Genomic DNA, 17,089 nt, shown 5'->3' with positions numbered 1-17,089 from the left:
AATAACTTACCTCAATATAGCTTTAAGTATGTTTGTAAAAAGAATTTATTATAAATAGATTTTTTTTTGGATAACAATTTGTTTTTAACAACTTATTTTTTTGACATACTGGAAGATTATTGATTGACCATGTGTATAGATGAATGGAATATGGTCCGGGTGTGGTAAAAAAAAAAACTCAAATAGTATCATTATCTACTATTTGTTTTTTTTTTTACCGCACCCGGACCATATTCCATTCATTTATTTTTTTGAGTTTATCGGTGTATCTAAATGGACATGTCTATTCACATTTGTAGATGTAGGCCATTCATAGAACAATTTTGTTTTTTATTCGTCATAAGCTAAGACCAAATTTATATAAATAACAAATTTTTCAAAAATATAATGCAATATTTTACAAAAAATCAATAAATGATTCTTTATACATACCAGAATTATTTAAAGCATTGATAAGACACCATAATTATTGGTAAGGTTGCTTTCATCAATGAGTAAAATATTGTTCCCAAAAATGTATGATCACGTAACTGTCAAATCCTAACTTTTTAAGGGGAACACCGTTGTCATGATATTGAGTTTTATTTAAATTTTTTTAATAGCATTTGCCAGCAAGTGTTGTACTTACTTGTATATACTCGAAATTTCAATTATTATGACAATGAAAAATTTAATCATTACTAAAAGATGAAAAAATAATTTAAAGTTACTGAACAGAGGTTCAAACAGGATTTTTGAATATAAGAAGACATGAAATTGGATGACTTGGCAGAAGAAGGATGCTAGGAAATACGATGGTAAGAATGACAATAGCCACTTCAAATCTTCATAAAATTGGGAAATAGAGGTGTGCCTGAGTTTCTGAAGAAATTTAATTAATTTCCTCCAAACTCTCCTGATCTAAATGGTTTTCAATTTATCAAAACAAAACTAAGTCACAACCTAACAGTTAAATAATAATTGAAGTTGCCTATCACATGAAATTTCAATTTTAACAAGTTCTTATGATGCATATGTCTTCATAAAACATGTTAAAAGCCTAGCTCTCTTAATCCATGCAGATGGTTAATTTTTCATAAGAAAACTAATTTACAACTCACTACTTAAATCATAATTATTTGAAGTTTCTAACTGATCTTATATGACAATGAAAGACTCACTCATAAAAAGGTGAAATTATTTAATCATAGTTAAAATCAAACAATAATATATTTTAAATAACAATATTCAATTGTTATTTTACTATTTCACATGTTTACCCCCAGCTTATTAAGTCAATAAGGGCATAAAGGAATGAACAATCAATCAAGTGTAGTTAATACTAATTAATTTAAAACACACATGAAGAAATACGACTGAAAAATTGTACATTGTTTTAATAATAGTTCCACTAACTGCATAAAGATAGCAGCACCAATCAAGAAAGATAGAAATAGTAGTTTTATTAACCGCCGTAAGATGCCAGCACCATCCAAACAGGCATTTCTGGACTCTAGCAGGAAAATTTTTATTTTGTATTAGGATATTAGGAACACACAGGAGCTCAACAGGTCCGTCTGACTATATACTGATCGTGTTGGAACAAAACCTATCAAGTATGTTCCAACACAATTCTCAACTACCTGATTTGATCAATTGAGCTCCTGCGAGTTCCTAATATCCTAATACAAAATAAAATTTTCTTGCTAGATTTCGGGAATGGCTGCTTGGATGGTGCTGACCTCTTGCAGCAGTTAGTGAAACTACTATTTCTATCTTTTTGATTGGTGCTGCTATCTTTATGCAGTTAGCCGAACTATTTTCAAAAATATTTTTTAACTATATTTGGACTTGGAAAACGGCTGTTTCGATAGTGCTGTCCTCTAACGGTGCTCATTGGAACTATTATTTTCTACATTTATTGTTTTGTGCTGCTATCTTAAGACAGTTAGTCGTACTATTATTTTAACATTCTACATTGTCGTTATATGTATATATTTTTTAATGGTAGTTTAAACAATGTATAATTTTCCAATCATATTTATTTATGTGCGTTTTACATTAGTTAGTATTTGTTATGCTTGATTTAATGTTCATCCCTTTGTGCTCTTATTACCTTAATATACTGGAGATAAAATATGAAATAGTAAAATAACAATTGAATATTGTTATTTAAAATACATTATTGTTTGACTTTTATGATAAAATAATTCTACCTTTTTATGAATGTGTCTTTCATTGTCATGTAAGATCACTTAGAAAATTTAAATAATTAAAAGTTTAATTTATGATTTAAGTAATGAGTTGTAAATTAGTTTTGTCATGAAAAATTAACCATTTACATGGATTAAGAGAGTTAGGCTTTTAATGTGTTTTATGAAGACATATGCATCATAAGAACTTGTTGAAATTTCATGTAATAGATGAATTTGATTATAATTTAACTGCTATGTTGTGAATTAGTTTTGTTTTGATAAATTGAAAACCTTTTACATAGATTAAGAGAGTTTGGAGGAAATTATATTAATAAAGGATTAAGGGAGTGAGGGTTTTAATGTATTCAATAAAGATAAATTAGAACATGTTATAAATTAAGATGAACAATTTTGGTTGTGAAAAATTGGTTTAAGTGTGAATAAGGAAAGAAATTTGATGGTAAAATAAACATTTAAATTATATTTTAATTTGACTTTGATTATAACAAAATAATTCCTCACTACAATTCCTTAATTTTAAGGTCTTGAGTAAATTTGTTTTTGGGGTTCGTGGTGGAATGGTGTTTGAGGATCTGGGCAGATAATTTTTGGGGTCCGGGATGAATTATTTTTAGGGCCAGGGCCTGATATAATTTTAAGTTCTTAGGAAAAATCGTTTTTTGGGTCTGCGGTGGATTTGTTTTAGGAGCCTGCGGTAGATTCATTTTTGGAGCATGGGGATGATACAATTTTGACTTTGAGAAAACATATAGATAATATAGGAACAATCTTTCCCTGCCTTTTGTCATAACTTTTGGTAAGGTTGATATGTTGCGATAGTCAATCATAGTTAATCAGGGGAGGGAGGGGAGACAAGCCATAGTTAATCATGCGACATTTCAACACAGAAAAGGGGAATGAAATCCAAATTTTAAGAAAATGATATATAATTGTCGCAGCACTTTATTAGTTATTACAATTAGCATTTACTTGAAAAAAAAATTTTTTTTATTAAATTATTAATTTTTATCACTTCTAGTGAGGGGCAGCTGCCCACCACTGCATACACACACATGAATACATGTGTGACATAGGAGGTGGTAAGGAGTACAAAAGAACACATTGTATTATAATAAATTTTAAGTATATTTCACTAAATATTTTAGATTTCTTCAAATTAAGAACATTTTAGAGAAATATGTTACTGTTATTGATATTATTTTAATCTTTGTATTTTTGCCATCAACTGCTATCTGAACTCAATTTTTATTTCTTACATCTTGCTCAGACTTCGCTCAAACATTTCCTTCTTAATACAATTAACAAATAAAAATAAACCTTTTAACAATAAACATGCTGAGGTTGATGGGATGTAGGTAAGAAATAGTACATCTAAACATCCTCCCTACCAATGGAAGGATTTCATCATTAGGACAGCGTAGTACAAACTTTTTTTCGTAATGTGATATTAACTTCTCTATGGGTAAGAACTAATGCAAAGCATGTGAAAATGATCTTGATTGAGGCTTAGAAGGAGCAATATCCTCTTGAATAGCAATCATAGTTTTAACAATCTATTTTGTTATGTGCTATTTTGAATTAACATTAACACAAATATATGTTTCTTAATACTACTAACTATTCCACTTTCAAATAGTAATAATGATGAATGCTCATGCTTAAAAGGAAGGAATACTTGGAGAAAGAAATATAATGGAGTGTAAGCTGTCAGAAAATGTGAAGCCAAAAAGGTGAGCTTTATGAAAACTATGAGGGTAGCCAATCATCAGCTGCCTTCTGTCTAAGTTTATAACAATTGTCGAGTTACACATAGAATTTTACATTTTATATCCAGTTCATATTTGCGATTAACACTTTTTTAGATAATTTCATAACTGGTAGAAATTGCTCATTACTTCAATGCAAACCTGAGCACCGAGGTCTTGACCTCAACTCCTCTATTTTTGACTTCACTTTGAAGGAGAGTAGAGTATGATACCTACCTCCACTCCCTGTCACTCGTATGAATGAGATCAGAAAAGGCTTCTGTCATTTTATACTCGACCATGTTAACACGAATTCCCAATTTCTTCAAACTTAAGGACAAATCAAAAAATAAAATTGATACTAAGTCATTTTTTTACCAATCTGATAATTTTTCCAAATTAGGCCAAATCAGACGAGCCAAAAGGAAGTAGAGGCATGCCAAGCAAAATATGTTTCCCCATGCCTAGGCAAAAATAATTGAAAGAATTTGATTAAATTGATCAGGGACCACCTAGGCACCAACCTGCACATTCCTTGTAAATTTAATCAAAATATCCGAACACAAATTTGACAGACGTGGAACCAAATTAGTTTTTAGATATTTAAAATATAAAAAATTTTGATTCTAAGGACAACAATTGTTTTTGTTTTCTGCATGATTATATATGCTCTGTAGTGAGAAAGTAACAATATATTTAATATTAGATTAATGGTTTAAAATAAAATAATTAATGATATTTATTAATATTATTTTTCTAGTAAACAGTATCCTTAAAAACCAACAATCAAATTTATGGTATTTCGAACACTAACCCTATTATCGGCAGTTTAATTTAACAACTATAATCAGATATCTGGGTCAAAAATTTAAACAGACATGTAATTAATTTTATCATTAATAAATCTTAGAGCTTAGCCATCTGTAACAACTACATTAAAAATTGTAACCATTAACTTATTTAACTACAAAAAAAATTCAATTAATATGCTCTATCATCAAATATCCCCATATACATCTTAGTTTACACTCACATAGATAGCTAAAAACCATAAATGATAGTTCTGTATAAGGTTTTTCTATAAATTGTATTTATTTTCTATGTCAACTCTTAAGGCTAATTTATGTGTAGGAAAAAGAAAAATACTTATAAAATGGAATATCAAGACTTGAATCTAACACAATAATTTTAAATAAAAAATTGTTATCATACTAGTAACTATTAAGCCTATCTGCCACTAAACAATCAAAACATTATTATAAATTAGTATTTCATGTATTACCATGTTGATTGCTGACTACGAGATAGCTTGTAGTTGGGGTTCTTTCCAAGGATGCTAACCACATATTTTTTAAGTTGCTTTAAAAAGCTTAATTTTATATTTTTTTTATAAAAGTATTATGCTATAAGGAGATTATTTGCACCAAAAATAGAACAAATACGGTCCCCATATTCCAGTTACAACAGCTTGTCGTATCTTACTATGAAAACGTTATCCTTTAACGAGTAGATCAGTAATTTATAACATTCATTAGCATTGAGCAACATTATAACTCTCATTACAATGAGGGATTGATAGGCTAAATTATTTAAATGATTATAAGTTGCGTTATATGTTTACGAATTCAGATAAGACTAACTGCGTAACCGAGATAGGGGACAGGTCAGGAAGTTAATATTTGCTCTAATTTCGGCCTTATTATGGTTGATTGACCAAGTGGTTACAATAGATCATTGGAAGCCCAATGCTTTACCTTATCCCAGTCAAAAAATAAACAATGGAAATTTTATTTTTATCATCCTTTCAGATTTTAGAGTTCAATAAACTTTGTAAGCAAGAACTCAAATTAAGAGATATCTCATTATCAGTAGTAAACATATTAGTAACTACTCCTCTCTATTTTTCTTTTGCTATAATATATAAATATATCACAAAAAAACAAAACATATTGTTTGCATTTATTAGAGATACAAGATTTTTCAGGTGGTCATCATCAATAAAGTTTCGTAACCCATATTTTTCTGTGATTATGTAGGTTGAAAAACAAAAGGAAAGAATAAGTATCAAAAATAAAAAATATATATTTACATTTAATGTAATTACTAATAATAATAATTACTATAATAACATCTTGCCAAGTAAATATTAATTAAAAATTTAAAAATTTTTTTGGTCTATAAAACTAAATTTTTTTTTTTTCACTTTTTGGATTTAAGTTCATTACAAATAAGATATAAACGATTCATAGCTTCCATCGATAAATAATGTGACAAAGACATGTTCCCTTTTTCTTGGCCAAAGTGAAGTTTCAGGTTATCCAAAAGTTTTAACAATATCTCAGCAAAATTCTGCAAAAATATAATTTCTTATCAATATACCACATATTATACCAATGAATATTTAAGCCAAGAAAAAAAAAATATTATACTAGTTTTTTGCTTCTAGAATCTTAAGCAGCATCTTAAATCATATAGACATTATTATGTTCACATAATAATAATAATAATTTATTTGTTTATGGGGCAACCCCTGTACAAATAGAGTTAACCTGTGAAATACATGAAATAGATAATCAATTGTAGTAATTATACAAAAATGATGAGTTATAGATTGTTTATATAAACTAATAACAAACAATATACCCAAGCTGGACTATCCACATTTGTTAGAATAAAACAGTAAAATGAAAAGGTCACTTTGTATTTAATAATATTAAAAAATAAAATAAAACAAAAATTATACCTTTAAGCAAAGGGTTTTGCTTTACAAATATAAAAAACAGTTTAAAGTCCAACCCTGAGGGTACAGACAGAAATTCATACAACTGATTTCGGCTAATATTGTTTAGCTTCGGCATGCACCAGATCAGTTCTCATGATAAGCGGGGCAATTTTTCAAAAAATGGAAACAATCCTCCTGGGCCGTTCCATCAAAGCTTCTGTGGGTCCAAAGTATATTTGTGAGGACCGATAGAGTAATAGAGTAATTGCATATTTACTGGCAAGTCGTAGTTGGGAAATTATTCTCAAGTGAGTTATAGGGCAACTGATTTTTAGGTAGCTTTGAGGAGCATCCGTTTTAATTAATATCCTACCGTACCACGGGTAATAGGTCGATTCTTGTAATAACAAAAGATCTTTATCCTTGACAAATTCCCAGTATCTATTTGGATAGATCTTGGGATCTCCACCATTCTAATTTTGATACTTACCGGATTGTATATGTTCACATACTCAAATGTTTAAGTTCCTAGAGAAACTCCTAATAAGTAAGCAGCCTGTGATCAGTTGTTAAACAGGAAACTGAGCAAACTATGGCAATAAGCTTTCTGTTGACAGGCAAAGAGTTTGCGCAGTAAAACAGTACATCATATTACTGATCGTTGCGATATCCTCAACTTTTTACTGTCTCTGGTTATCTGACAGTATCTGGAAAGATATACAGCCCTCAGCAACTTTTATACCCTCTTCAGAAGCTAATGTATTTGAACTAAAAGCGTATTTGAAAACATTTCCAATAATTGAGCAAAATTTCAAATCTCGTTATAACTAAGATTTGGTGTTACAAATTATAACACACCCAATAAATCAAACCTTTCAAGGAACAAAAATTCAATTGGGATGGCTATCTTTGTATTAATTTGGAAGAGAATTCGAAAGAAACCACCTAAGTTGAACTTCTTAGGAAACAGAGATGAGAATGCCCAAAGGATTGGATGTGGGTGTTCTCAAGTATGTATACTTCACCTGCATAAAACTGGAACTTCTTCCACTTTAGACTTTTCACAAACGTTTCCTTCTTAATACTACCCACCATTTTAAAAAAAAGAATAAAAGAACCTTTGAAAAATAAACATGCTGAGGTTGATGGAATATAGGTTAGAAATACAACATCTAAACATCCTCCCAGCCAATGGAAGGATTTCATCATTAGGGCAGTATAGGATATACTTTTCTTCACAATGTGATATTAACCTCTCTATGGGTAAGACCTATTTCAAAGCATGTGAAAATGTTGGTGTCTGGAAAAAGATCTTGATTGTGGCCTAGGGCCAATTTGAAAGAATCAATATCTACTATATTGACTTACTTTTTCATCTTCAGGTAATCTGATGACTATAAATTTCATAATATACATAAAACAAAAGTAGTAATTAGGACTAAGGCTTCTGATTTTTGATTCGTTCTCTTCTACAAATCTTACAAGATTGTGCCATGTGACAACCTGAAACAAAATTTTTAAAAAATATTTAGACAAATAACAATTTTATATTTAATAGTAATAAATCAAATATGAATGTCAAAATGTCTGTGTAATTGTAAAAAGAAAAATTATAATTTATTTTTTGTAAATACTATTGTTAGAATCTTCTGTCTAGTCCCTCTAATGAAGGTCTACAGTTTAGCCCAAAATATAAACACAAATAAAAAATAAATTTTTTCATATAATTTATGTTCTCTTCAATGACCACACACCTGATCAAAGCCTCCTTATATTAAATCTACTGTCAAAAACATAAACTGTAATAAACATAATACTCCAATCTTACTTTGAACTTAAAGAACTCGTAATAATATGACAACATACAACATAAATCATAAAATCATAACATAAACATACAATCAGTAGTATATCTATTAAATTATTATAGATATAAATGAGAACTAGAATGAGCTTTTAAAATATTACACCTGCATGTTTTCAAGACTCTAATGAAACCTCCTGTAAAATCTCCAGTTTTTTTTTTTTACTATAGAGGTGAAACTTGGTAGGCTACAACTGAGTCATCTGAAATTTCTTTAAAGACAACTTAGTAACATTCTCCAGAGCACATATACTCTGCAATTTTGGTAAAATGGAACATATTTTAAGACAAATTCTAATCAGAAATCCAATATCAGTAAAAGTATTGATCCGACATTTCAGGAAGGTGTGTTTACAGAAAACAATAAAATAAATAGCATAAAATATTACTTTTTTCCTACCAATTTTCATTTATTTGTAAAAGAAAGTTTTGTATAAAAAAAAAAAAAATAAACAACAGCGAAGATAAACTTTGTTGCTAACTTAATTAGCTACAATTCTTGCCCAGTCATTTGTTAAATATATACTGAAATAATCCTGTTTGTACATTAACCTCAATTGTTATTTTTCTGAAAAGGTTGGGGCAGAATTTTCAAGGGAGGGGTGTATTTGATGACTGTTTCTTACATTATAACATAATTCCTCTCAAGCTTGTATTGAGTATTAACAAAATATACTAACTTGTCTTGCAGTTCCTAGACTTCTTGGAGGGAATAGGAGAGAAAAGTTTCAAAAAAAATAAATACTGAATTGATGTTTAGTGTACTACAAGAAACAGTCATCAAACATACTCCACACTCAATTCTACCCAAACATTTTCACCAAAATGACAAGTAGGGTTTAAAATCAAATATGATCACTTCAGTTAATAATTGATGTGGGACTCAATTTAATCAGCAACTTATTATCTAAACAGCCAATTTAATTCAGGATGAAGTTGTTTTTGATGCAAGACTTTTTTTTTTTTAGATTGGTTTTATAAAACCAAGATATTTCCAAAGCTAATAATTGATATTTTCAATGCTGTAACATTGCTTCAGAATTTTTTCTATAATATAATATAATATTTTATATAAGATTCTGTCAAAAATATAACTGATTTCATTAAAATTTTAGAGTTAAATGAATTGGAAAAGTATTTGGTAAGTTAGAAGGTTGAATACAATTGTGTCCTACCATGTTTCACACCATAATTCCAAATATTGCAATTTTTATGATGGTATCACGTTTTGAACAATGTATATATTTTCATCTAGCACCTTATACTAGGTAGTAAATTGTCGATTGAATAGTAGATTATTATAAATTCGATCACTTACTTCGTTTCCCATAGACCAAGATTGTAACTCTAGAATGGAAGGAAGAAATTTCCAAGCAAAGCGTAAATTTAAATCAGCATATAATCCACTAACTGGTAAAACCTCTATAATGCGAAAACCTTCTTCTGGTTTTAATTCCAAGCTGATCAGCCAATCGATTTCATTCAACACCTTTAAATCACAGTTGATATTCAATAATGTTTAAATTGAAATATAACTCTTGTTAAATAATCATTTTTTATAAGTTATGTTCAATATTTTTCAAAGGACACTTCAATTATTAAAGTATTCAATTCCAGATTAATAAACACCATGTAAACTTTTTATAGATTCAATCACAAAATATCACATTTTGGAAAATGAGTCAATTTTTAGGTCCAACATCTACAAATAAAATTACATTTAAAAAAAAATTGTTTGCATAAGACTTTTGTGTATTAAGAAGTGTCTTAGATTCTAACATTGACTGTAATAAAAAAATTATACGTTTTGAGAGTCATCACAACATAACCTGATGTTGTTAGAATTACATTTAAAAAAAAATTGTTTGCATAAGACTCTTGTGTATTAAGAAGTGTCTTAGATTCTAACATTTATTGTAATAAAAAAATCATACGCTTTGAGAGTCATCATAACATAATCTGATGTTGGTAAAACTCATACAAGATATCTTATTATATCGAGTGAATGATGTAATGTATAATATAAGTATAATAACACAATTTAATAATTTAAGTAATACATTATTATAATATAATATATAATGCTTAGTTATGAAATCTTTATTTTAATTATAAGAAGATGGTCAGGGTTGCGGCCAAAAAGAGAACAAATAGTTTTAAACTATTTGTTCTTTTTTTTAACCGCAACCCTGACCATCTTCTTACATTTAAATCTTTATGGTCAACTATATATACATCTTTATTTTAGGTTTTACATAACATACCAAAGTCAATCACATATCTGAAATCTAGATGAAAGTAATTTCAGTAAGTGAATCAAAACTATAAAAGTAATTTTTTATTCAAACTCTACAAATTTTAATTTAAAAAAAACAAAAACAGATTTATGAATACTTTGGGTACTCAATTCCATGGTTAAAAGAATTACTAAGATCTGTTGAACATCTGGATGTGTGTAACAAAAATTTTCAATTACTAATAATATTACTATTGATAAAGGCTAATTTTTCCTTACATTAAACTGCACAGCAAAAACTAACAGACAAGAAGATATCAACTCTCTCAGTTCAGAGGTCAAAGAAAATGTTTTAGTATCCAAAGCAGAAAGGCATGCTTGCTTAAATAAATCCTTGGCATCTTCTGCTCTGTAATCTACAATAAAAGTACACAAATATTTACATATATAAAAATACTAAAGAGAGAATAAAAATAATTTATAATAGAATTTTATTAGTAATTTTATGGGAGTGCTCTTTGAAAATGGAATTAATGTTTAAGATCTTACATGCACCAATTAAACAAACTCCTTTCCCAAAATCTCTTGAATAAGTGAAGCCCAATAAATCAGTTGTTGATATATTTATATTTAACAGATATAATGGAATAAGTATATGATCATCACCCACACATAATGCATCAAAAACTTAATTTTGATTTATGTATAAAAATAAAAAAAAATGTGGCCATGGTAGCAATATATATTCTGGAATATAGTAATAATATACTGGGAAGTAAAGAGTCAATTAATAAGTGCCTGCTAACTCAAAATAGAAATACAGAGAAACCTCTCAACGACAAGGGATATGAGCTGAAAAGGAGAAAACAAATTAAAAAATGAATATGAACATGCATGCATAAACCAAATGTAGAATCTTCAGAATAAAACCTTTATGTACTACATAGAAATAAAAAAAGCAATTATTTCTTTAATGTAATATCAGCATTAAGGATTTAGATTTTCAATAATAAATCACTTGAGGAAGATGAGAATGTGTAGATGAATTTATATCAAAATATGAAACCATTAAAGATTGTTTTGTAATTTTCAACACTGAGAATAGTAAATTTAACAATTGGAAGTGAAAATTTGGCTGCTTGGATCTGTTATAGGGATGTCGGTTCTAAAGGGGTCTAAATTTCTAAACTCAATATTGGAAAATTTGTTTGTCAGGAGAGGTTTCATTGTACTTCTTTTGTTTTTTTTTAAAGGAATATTTTTTAAAAGTAATTTAAGTGCTAAATCTGACAGAAAAAAAAACTTATATTCTGTACACTTCAAATTATGTATCAATTTATTATTTAGTTTTTATGCAATACATTATAAATATGAATCTTAAATAGAACAGTAATAAATAGTATAACTAAAGATGACAAGTGAAGCTCGTCATTCTTTTACCGACATACTGTCAATAAACCTTGTTAACTTAATGAATTCTACATGTAAACTTAATAAATCCATCAATAAACTAGAGATATTCCAAGTGCCCAAGAGAAGGAAAACAAGTTATTTTCCTATGATTTTTCCATTAGTTAAATGAAAACTATGCAGTTTAGAGTTAAAACTGTTGACTCTACTATGGTAAGAGGGAACAAAAAATGTTATATAAGTTACAAAAAATTAATTTTTCAAGTTTTATAAAGTATTGGGTTATTTTATATGTGTTTGTATTGTTTGAGAAATTCAAAGTGAGATTAGTGGACTTCTGTTGTTTACTAAGTTTACGTTTACAGATTATAATGAACTGTTAGTAATCCTCTCTTTTTGATATTCCAATTGATTTTTGTGCCTTGATAACTGCAGATTTCTACAAATTAAAGAAGTAAATGGAATGGAATGTTAATGCAAATGATGCTTATTTGGCACAAAACTTGACATTTTTGCACACAAAAAATTATGTGATGCTGATACTGATGTGATGATATGATCATCAAACTTACAATATCATTTTTAACAGCTGACAATTTCAACATAACCTTCTGGCGGAACCATCTTTGGTCAAACAGTAGAAACGCCCATTAGTAAATTTAACTAGCTTCAATTTTTTTTCTAATAAATATTTGTACGTCTAATAGTTTCAGAGACAAAGTTTTTCGAAAGCCAATTTTTTTTCTGAATAATGGGAAATCAACTTAATTTATTTTGAGAATATTGTGGAAACTGCTACTTCTATGAAGATAAATATTATAACCTATTTTTTGTACATTTAACTAGCTGTATTTTCAGCGTTAATACCATATTTTCAAACAACAAGAAATAAACATTTCACTGATTTCTTTTAGCGAATATTATGGGATGTACAAGATAATCATTATGAACTACATCATGGTGCATTTAACAAGCTTTAATTTGAGTTGAAACAGACATATTTAGATCATTAGAACATCTAGTAGTTCCATGATTCTGATAAAATAAATTACAAAATTCTGGTTTCATTTGATTCAAAACCATATGGTTTCATATAAGTCAAATTTCAAGCTTTTTCTGCAAAAATTTCAGTATGCAAAAAGCATGCCACAAAGTGTTTTTCCATACTAATTTTAGAACTAACTTCATATGCATTAACAAATGAAAAGATATAAGGTAACTTGAATTTCAATTTCTGAAATGTGATTTTTTCATATTAGTATTATATCAAGCTTTTTAAGAGTCCAAAACAAAAAGGTAACTAATAACTAAAAAAAAAAAAGTTTTGTGTAACATATTGGAAAAGTCATATTATTTTTCATATTCTTTAAACCAGGATTGGCTGAGTCATCAATTTTGACTCTTAACTGTAAATAGTTTTCATTTAAGTAACCAAATACTGGAGGTGAAATAACTTTTTTTTTTAAGGCCTCTTGAATTATAATAAGACATTCTTAAATATGAAGGAATTAGAAAAAAACATTTAGGAAAATACATCATCTTTCTTTATACAGAATATACTAAAGGCATAGTTTAATTATTATCTTACTTGAAACTGATTTTGAAATTACACGAATCAGGAATGGAAGGCTTAGACCACCCCATTCTTTAAATGTAATCATATTAAAAGGAATAAATTGTTGAGAAAGAAATTTTGTCAAAAAATGTACTTCTGGGACTTCTGTTTCTTGTATTAAGAGGTTCAAACAAAACTTAATCAGCTTGTTTTTCTCTTTTTCACCTTCAGTAGTCTAAAAACAAACGATAAAATCAGTTTTCATTAACATAAAAACTAAAATTCTATAATAATTTGAAATGAACTAACAAATTTATTATTTCTTCTAATAAACAATATTAATCAATTATAATTAATTATCAAATTATTCATTAACAAACTTTTTGTTCTTCCATGGCTCCCATTAATTTATTTTTTCATAACTGCATTTTCTGGAAATATTCCTTTTAAATAAACGCTTTCTAATATTAACCAGAATGAATCTAAAATTAATGTAGTAAACCTGCTCCCACAGGTATGATATTGGTTTAATTATTATTTACCAAATTGATTGACGTTTATGGATACTACTCTGTTCCTATGGGTCCACAGTCTGATTCCATAAAGCCTTCCTCGATAAATGTTCTATCTAAGGCAAAAATAATTTTTCACATCAAACTGGTAATTCCTTAAATTAGTGTGTTTAAATACCAAAGTCTCTATTATTTAATTAATTACGTAAAACAAAACATTAAATCAATATCTTTAGAAATTTTTTCAGGCTCAAAAAATGTACGCCCTAGAAAATAATAGAACTTCAGAAGATTTGGGTAGTATTCTATCTTCAAGTAATTCATTATCTTTCACTATAATTTAGTACAGTTAAGCAATTCTTAAAGAAAAGTTTTAAATTAGAAAGCAAGATACACTTGTAATAATGTCCCAAACTCATATACCAAGACCCAATGTTTGTTACTTCCTTGGTTTAACAACCATTTGTAGGTATTTTGGATTTACAGCAATTGACAGACATATAGATTTGGCTTTGTAAATTTTTTAAATAATTAAAAATCAAAAACCATATTTCGTCTTTATGTTATTTTAACTTTATTTATCTTTATCTTTGATAAAACTTAATTAATTTTTTTTTTCTCCAGTGATATCAAGTAAAAGTTAAAACAAGGGCGGGTGACCATGAAGAAAGGTTCTCATAATCTATTTATGCGAGTAAAGCTAAATTTACCTACTTGATTTGTTTACATTCAGGTTTATATATAAAAGTAACAAGACATATAAAACAAAGAGTAATTTTCTTAATGTTATACCTCTTATTATTATTTTTATTTTAAATAAAAATAATAATTCATCTATAGCTCAGCCACGAGAATATTAGGGTGGAAAAATGAGAACCGACTGCAAAGAGGTTCTTCATTCATAAATTCAACTTACTTTATGAACAATCAAAATATAAATGACATTGTTTTAATTCTGTCATAAATAAATAGATGGGAATTCATAAATTTGTTTATGAAAAAAATTAGAGTATTTAGGTAAGATTATTTTATAACTTAACTTTTAATGGTACTCAGAGAAGAAGTTATTAACAACTGGACATTAATGAGTAGCCCCTTGGTCTACCTTATTCCCAGGGATGTGCTATAGACATTAAGACCATATGAAAACTAAAAGGTCTATGAAAAACTATGAAAGACAAATGAGAGAAAATGTATTCAGGCATTACCAATGTCAATTGCGGAATATGAAACATGAATTCATCAAGATTCATTTCATAATATTGGGAATCATTATTTAGCCAAAGGAATGGTTGCAAATTGTCTGAAATCAACAAAACAATTATTCATAATAAAAGTGTATAAATTATTTTATTAAATAAGTAAAACAAAACATTAAATCAATACCTTTAGAAATTTTTTCGGGCTCAAAAAATGTACGCCCTTGAGGAGAAAATAACAGAACTTCAGAAGATTTGGGTAGTATTTTATCTTCAAGTAATTCATCGTCTTTCACTGTCATATATTCCAAGGGTAGTTAAAAATTGGCAACTTATACATGATTTATAAAACACTTTAGTAGTTTAACAGACCAACCTTTTAAGCTATTAGCAATGACATTCAAACATTCCTTTTCTGTTTCAATAATTCTTTTCCGTAATGCTTCTTTCCTTACTTCTTGCAGGTTTCTATCTTTTGCAGAAGGTAAAAAATTGCACTGAAAAGAATAACTTACAATCATTCAGTATGTATTTTGAGAAGATTGAACATCAAAAGAAAAAGAAAATTAATATTACTCTTTTAACTGGTGAAGGTTCACAAAAGTTGGTTTCACAGAAGTCATCATCTGATAGATCACTTGACATTATGGATGATGATAAGATTACAGTATAATGAAGATTTCATACATAGTTCTTTAAAAACATATAAATAGACAATGTAGATGTGTGAACACAACTTCAAGTTCTATTTTCAAAAAATAGAATTAATTATTTCCAATTGGGTACAAGTAAAGATAAAAATAGAACCGTTGTTATTCTTGAAAAAGAAAGCAACTACTGATAAGAATCTAGGAAAGTTTTATAGTTCATCTTCACGAAAATTACAAGCATTGACAGCTATTTTAAAAACAAAAAAAGATGAACTAAATTAACTTGAAGCAAAATTAAATAAATTAAATCATCCACTTGTATTAAAAATACAAGGCTCTCTATTCAATTATTACTACCAATATTTGAAGTGGAAGGCGCTATGAGTCTAACAAAGAACATCCTGATTTTAGACGCAGCGAGGTAAGAGCATTCACTTTCAGGAACTTATTTAGTTACGTTTAAAGTTTTATTAAGAGTCAAATATAAATGAGACTACCATTTCAACTTAAAAACTTTTATTGCTCTCCAGAAATGGATAAATTAGTTAGGTAGGAAAATTGTAACATAACCTGTACTCAATTAACAACAGGAATATATACAAATATATTGACTCCTTTATTGCAATAAACTCTTTTGTAACCATGAGAAGTTTTTATAAAATCCAAAAGGACCATCTAAAGCAATTTATAGAAGTGTGAACAGTTAAATTGGTATGGCTTAAATTTATAGCATTTCAACTTTGATCTAAGTAATAATCTATTTATATTTGTACTGAGAGTAGTCCAAATCATCAAAAAAGGCCTTGATACTATATGTTCATTGATATGAATTGGTAATTGAATGATAGCAGAGTTAGAATGTACATAGGTAAAAATGAGACATATGGCTAGAATAATAGAGAAGCTAGAATACACGGGAGTTATCGAAGTACCTTAATGTATGAGGAAACCAGTCGCTAGAAATTGGTATGGATATGGTTATGCTAACGAAGGCCTTATCC

At 28.2% G+C, this 17,089-nt stretch overlaps 1 protein-coding gene across 2 annotated transcripts; it reads right to left on the bottom strand.

Moving 5' to 3' along the window:
- Positions 1 to 6,004: 6,004 nt before the first annotated feature.
- On the bottom strand, positions 6,005 to 16,369 carry LOC106685850 (uncharacterized). 2 transcript variants are annotated; one of them, XM_067049099.1, is made up of 9 exons: positions 16,015 to 16,369; positions 15,815 to 15,935; positions 15,626 to 15,733; positions 15,448 to 15,542; positions 14,270 to 14,351; positions 11,042 to 11,178; positions 9,845 to 10,015; positions 8,031 to 8,165; positions 6,005 to 6,289 (listed from the first exon to the last, which is right to left on the bottom strand). In XM_067049099.1, exons 1-9 carry the CDS (start codon positions 16,081 to 16,083, stop codon positions 6,140 to 6,142), a joined length of 1,068 nt encoding a protein of 355 aa, XP_066905200.1. In that variant the 5' UTR covers positions 16,084 to 16,369; the 3' UTR covers positions 6,005 to 6,139. The 2 variants fall into 2 exon arrangements, with proteins under 2 accessions (XP_066905200.1, XP_014284291.1); XM_014428805.3 differs by lacking the exon at positions 14,270 to 14,351 and adding an exon at positions 13,761 to 13,962.
- Positions 16,370 to 17,089: the final 720 nt, after the last annotated feature.

This window comes from Halyomorpha halys, unplaced genomic scaffold (assembly GCF_000696795.3).
Source record: "Halyomorpha halys isolate HHAL.00 unplaced genomic scaffold, Hhal_1.1 Scaffold748.1, whole genome shotgun sequence".
NCBI lineage: Eukaryota > Metazoa > Arthropoda > Insecta > Hemiptera > Pentatomidae > Halyomorpha > Halyomorpha halys.
This window is presented reverse-complemented; position numbering and strand designations above follow the sequence as displayed.

Bases quoted from the DNA above. Each gene is read 5' to 3' on its own strand.
- LOC106685850 (XM_014428805.3), bottom strand. From the start codon at position 16,083: ATGTCAAGTGATCTATCAGATGATGACTTCTGTGAAACCAACTTTTGT. The intron at 15,734-15,814 runs GTTGGTCTGTTA...AATATATGACAG, and splicing joins CATTGCTAATAGCTTAAAAG to TGAAAGACGATGAATTACTT. The intron at 10,016-11,041 runs GTAAGGAAAAAT...TGTGATTTAAAG, and splicing joins TTTTTGCTGTGCAGTTTAAT to GTGTTGAATGAAATCGATTG.